At 55.2% G+C, this 5640-nt stretch overlaps 1 protein-coding gene across 1 annotated transcript; it reads left to right on the top strand.

Moving 5' to 3' along the window:
* Nucleotides 1–1880: 1880 nt before the first annotated feature.
* LOC308311827 (DIS3-like exonuclease 2) lies at nt 1881–4340 on the top strand (the record flags this gene model as incomplete). The annotated part of the gene is made up of 1 exon (XM_080758603.1): nt 1881–4340. The coding sequence occupies one exon, from the start codon at nt 1881–1883 to the stop codon at nt 4338–4340; it is 2460 nt and encodes an 819-aa protein (XP_080614729.1).
* Nucleotides 4341–5640: the final 1300 nt, after the last annotated feature.

Here is a 5640-nt window from a genome sequence, read left to right as displayed (position 1 = left end):
GGGTTAATTAATCACCCCGGGTGGCAAGGACAGAGTTCTCCGTCCTATCAATTAGTAACGCTTGACGCTCAGGACGGAGATTGATTAAATAATAATAATAATAAAATAATAAAACTTTATTTGTATAGCACCTTTCATGACATGAAATGCAGCTCAAAGTGCTTTACAGAGCAATGGAGAATAAAAGAAAAGCAAGGCAACAACATTAAAAAAACAAGCAGTAATGCAATACAGTGAGGACATGAATTCAACAAAAAATAAATAAAAGATCAATTAAAAGCAATGGAGATGTATTGATTTCAAAACCGATCGCATCGCTCCCACATGTGTTTTTATATTTCAGAATGATTTAGAGAAATGAAAACAGAAAATGATCTCTGTGTTGATCTAAGAAGCCATTGCTTCGATGAGTGCGCGGCTGCACGCATGAGTCCACGCGTGGGTGTGCTGAGAATGGGAATGCAGAACAGACAAATTAAGAAATACTTGCACGTGTGACGTGCGTGCGTGCGTGCGCTTGAGAGATGACGAGTGTGACAGTGAATTTAGTCATCATCTCCTGCATGGTGAGCGCGTGGAGCCAGCCAGCCATAAATAGTTGATGTGTACAACTGTCAGCGAGACAAGCTCACTCTGTCCCTAAGCGCAGTACCTGTTACTGTGATTGACAGGCCGATAGACAGACGTACAGATGGGTGGGTGGGCGGACAGATAGATAGATGGGCCTGCCCTGCGGCTAGACAGACGGACATGTAGGCGTCCAGGGGGGGAAAAGACAGACAGACATAGATAAGCTGACAGATGTGAAGTCAAACAAGACATGCCCGTGGTGTCTGAAATCACTCCCCAGTCACTCCCCGTAATGGTTTCATAGTGATTACGTTGTTTTGTATAGTGCTGTCCAAATCTATTGTGACCATTATATACCCTATATAGTATATATATATATATATATATATATATATATATATATATATATATATATGATGGACCTTGATATGAAAAGGATTGAAAACCACTGAAGAAGAAATGGGTTACAAAATCGTGGGATCAAAATTATGAAGAGAAGAGTTTTGGTCTGTCTGTCTGTCTGTCTGTCTGTCTGTCTGTCTGTCTGTCTGTCTGTCTGTCTGTTTGTCTGTCTGTTTTATGCCCATATATGGAGATCCATATGGAATGTTTTGGTGTTAGTGTAGTTTTAGGTCTTCTCGCCCCGGGCCTTGTTCTCCAGCTGCATGCGGGCCTTGACCATCCACATGGGGTTCGCGGCCGCGGTCCCCCTTTCTCCAGAATGGACCGTAAGACCGGGGGACGCGACAGCGCCCGACCGGATGTCTCTGGCCGCGGAACCCGGCCGGCCGCTGAGGCCAGAGGACTTCATCCGCGTCTTCAGCACCTCCAGGGGAGAGGTGGCGAGGGCTGCCACCGTACCGCTGCATCCGCCCCGCCCGCCAAGAGGTGACTGTTGTCTGTCGTCTGCGTCACCATGATTTCTTCAAACAATCACCCACAAGTGTGATTTAGTTCTTCTGATGAAGGTTGTCTGCAATCTGAGCGCTGACCTAAACTACACTGAGCATCTTCTGTCTGAAGCGTGCAGGACTTCTCTTTACCGTCACGCGCTCTATTTGGGCACGGCTGACGTGGAAGTCCATATTTGGGTATATGAGCTTCATCATGATGACGAGAGCAAACAGTGGCAGATAAGCAGGGCCCTCTCAGATAAACAGCCAGATCGACCCCTTTGATACACGCTCTTACCGTGGAACACTGGCTCGCAAGGAAAACCGTACTAAACACTGTACGCTCGCTGTAGTCACTCGAAGCCATCTCCCGTATCACGAGAGCAGACGGACATCGCTGTCATTGGTAGAATCCCGATGGAGGAACACCAGGCCCCAGCCAATCAACACCCTGCTGCCCCCACGGCCTTCCTCAGGCACCCCGACATGCCGCGGACGGCCCACGCCTTCGGTCCCCCCGCCGAGGACAGTGTGAACCGCCCAGGGGGCCAATGGCAGAGGAGTCAATGGTCAGGGAATCAATGGTCAGGGAATCAATGGCCGAGGAATCAATCGTCGGGGAAGCAAATCTTTGAAACTTACATGAGCCTTGAGAAGGTGTCCCAGGGCCTGAAGACGACGGGCCCCGGGCAGCTGATCCAGGGGACGCTGCGGATCAACCCGCGGCGTTTCACCGAGGCGTTCGTCCCGTCTCCGGACGGCACGCGGGACATCTTCCTGGACGGCGTGCTGGCTCGGAACCGGGCGCTCAACGGGGACGTGGTGGCGCTGCGGCTGCTCCCGCGGAACCAGTGGCGGGTCGTGCGGTCGGAGGGCGAAGGCGCCGGCCGGGCCGAGACGACCCCCGGCGGAGGCGGCGGCGGCGACCCTTCGACGACCCCGCGAGCCCACAGAGAGACCCTTCAGAGGACCGCCAGAGTGGTGCGCATCGTGGAGCGCAAGCACTCCCGCGCCGCCACGGGTCACCTGGCGCTCACGCCCGGCAGCCCGGTGGCCTTGTTCCGCCCCGTGGACCACCGCGTGCCCCGCGTCAACGTCCCCCTCGCCGACTGCCCCGTCGGCTTCGCCCAGCGCCCGGGCGACTACGCCGACACCCTGTTCATCTGCCGCGTCACCAACTGGCCGCCCGACAGCCTCCTCCCCGAGGGCCGTCTCGCCAACGCGCTGGGGCGGGCCGGAGAGATCCGCCCGGAGACGGAGGGCATCCTGGCCGAGTACGACGTGGACTCCTCCGAGTTCCCCGAAGACGTGATGGCCTGCCTCCCCCCCCAGGGGGCGCTGCCCTGGGCCATCCCTCACGAGGAGCTGAGCAAGAGGAAGGACCTGCGGGGCGAGTGCGTGTTCACCATCGACCCCGCCTCCGCCACTGACCTGGACGACGCCCTGTCCTGCAAGCCGCTGCCCGACGGGAACTTGGAGGTGGGCGTGCACATCGCCGACGTGGCGTACTTCGTGCAGGAGGGCAACGCCCTGGACGCCATGGCCGCCCAGAGGGCCACCAGCGTGTACATGGTCCAGAAGATGATCCCCATGCTGCCCCGGCTGCTGTGCGAGGAGCTGTGCAGCCTGCAGCCGCTGGCCGACAGGCTGGCGTTCTCCGTGGTGTGGACGCTGACGCCGCAGGGAGAGGTCCTGAGCAAGTGGTTCGGCCGCTCGGTGATTCGCTCCTGCGTCAAGCTGAGCTACGAGCACGCACAGAGCGTGATCGAAGGCCGCTCCGCGGCGGAGGGGGAGGGGCTGCCGCTCGGAGCCGCGAGCACCGAGCACCCGGCGGCCGAGATACGCCGCGCCGTGCTCGACCTGCACGCCGTCGCCGGGAACCTCCGCGCTCGACGCTTCCGCGAGGGAGCCCTCCGGCTAGACCGTCTGAAGCTGACCTTTGCGCTGGAGGAGGGCGACGCGGCGGCCGCCACGCCCCGGGGCTGCCACGTCTACCAGTACCGCGAGAGCAACGAGCTGGTGGAGGAGTTCATGCTGCTGGCCAACATGGCCGCCGCGCGGCAGATCTACGGCTCCTTCCCGGAGCTGGCGCTGCTCCGCCGCCACCCGCCGCCCCAGGACAAGATGGTGGCCGAGCTGCAGGACTTCTGCGAGCAGATGGGCCTGGACATCGACTTCTCCTCGGCCGGGGCGCTGCACGCCAGCCTCCTCGCCATCGTCGGCGACGACAAGTACTCGGGCGCCCGCAAGGAGGTGCTCACCAACATGTGCTCCCGCATCATGCAGATGGCCGAGTACTTCTGCGTGGGCGTCCAGCGGAACGAGTCCCGCTTCCGGCACTACGCCCTCAACGTGCCGCTCTACACCCACTTCACCTCGCCCATCCGCCGCTACGCCGACGTCATCGTCCACCGGCTGCTGGCCGCCTCGCTGGGCTGCGGGCCGCCTGTGGCGCGGAGCGGCGCCGAGATCCACAAGCAGGCGTCGCACTGCAACGACAAGAGGGCCGCCTCCAAGAGGGCCCACGAGCTCAGCACGGAGCTGTTCTTCGGCGCCTACGTCCGACAGAGCGGTCCGCTGGAATCGGAGGCCATGGTGATGGGAGTGCTTGACTACGCCTTCGACGTCATCGTGCTGCGCTACGGCGTCCAGAAGCGCATCTACCCGCGCGACGTGGCCGGCCTGCACATGTTCCAGCACAACCGGGTGGGCCGGAAGTCGGAGCTGACGCTGGTGTGGTCGTCGTTGTCGGGGGCGCGGCAGAAGCCCTCGGTCTGTCAGGTGGTGTCGCTCTTCGCCATCGTGGAGGTCACGCTCCGGGCGGACGGAGCCAGCGTGAAATGCGTGCTCAAGAGGCCCGCTGAGGACGCGTCGTAGAACGACGTTCCAACGTGCTGTCGCAAATACGACGAATTCAAAACCACAGCAACGAAGGAAGCAACATGCTGAAAACAATACATATATATATATATATATATATATATATGTCTTAACCCATTTAGACCTGAGTACGATTCTACAAGATTCGACAAAATGTCTTCTAAATCTTGACAGTTTTCTGAAAAACCCTATGTTTCTATGTCAGTGGTTCTTAAAGTTTTTCATGTCAAGGACCCCAAAAATTCTATGAATTTGGCCGCCGACCACAATCTAAAAATATGTTGTTCCAGGGACCCTCCTCCCCAGAAGCAAATATTTGAGTTAAAAACGTTTACTCTGAAAGAATATAATTTATATTCAAAGATTTGTGCCACACTTTCAGCTTGTAGATCTTGTACATAATAATAATAATTGTACATGATCTTGTATAACATAATGCTTAAAACACCAAATGGGGTTCCCTTCCTGAAAGGGTTATTAACACCCATCCCCGGCAGGATTAATTAAAGAATGTTTACTATATATATATATATATACCATGGTATCTCCCCCCCTGTTCAACCCTTATTTTGAAGATCCAAAACACCACGACTGGAACCGGATGTTGACTGAATGGTGTGTGTAGTTGTCGGATTAGGTGTTGATGTCTCACTAGCTGATGAGAAGTACAGGCTGGCGCCATTACTGCTACCGCTAGGCTACGTGCAATAGACCATTTGCAGAAGGCGGCCATGTTTCCCTCAGAGTTTGGAAGCACTCGTTTTCAGTAAAGCCACGTCCTGCTGCCTCCTGCATTATGTGCTAATTCAAAACAGGTGGTACACACGAGCAGTTGAGTGATATCTAACGAGCGCTTCCAAACTCCAGCACTCCAGAAAAAGAATCATCTGCAAGGACACAAAGTAGCTCATCACATGTCTGCAGTGGATTTTTATGAAACAAACACTTTGAGGATAGAAAGAGAATAATTCAAGCTTTCCGTACAGCTGCAATGTTGGTGAGTTTAACGTTGTTTAATACAATCAGACAGGACTTTTCTATTTGGATGAATGTGCTGCCATTGGAAGTTGCACCTAGGTAGCACCTTGCCATTAACTTATGGTAAGATGGCCGTGGTCTGCATATTATGGAGAATAAGCATTGTTTTGGCCAGAAATGCCGCCATGGGACTGGGATTTGGAGTCTAAAGCGACTGAAAGCGTGCGTGTGCGCATATGTGTGTGCACGCGCAACCAAGATATGGCGCAGTCCAGTCTTATGGCTAACAACAGATAGCCACCCGAAGCTAATGTGATGT

Source organism: Protomyctophum bolini (genome assembly GCF_963924005.1).
Source record: "Protomyctophum bolini genome assembly, chromosome: 24".
NCBI lineage: Eukaryota > Metazoa > Chordata > Actinopteri > Myctophiformes > Myctophidae > Protomyctophum > Protomyctophum bolini.
This window is presented reverse-complemented; position numbering and strand designations above follow the sequence as displayed.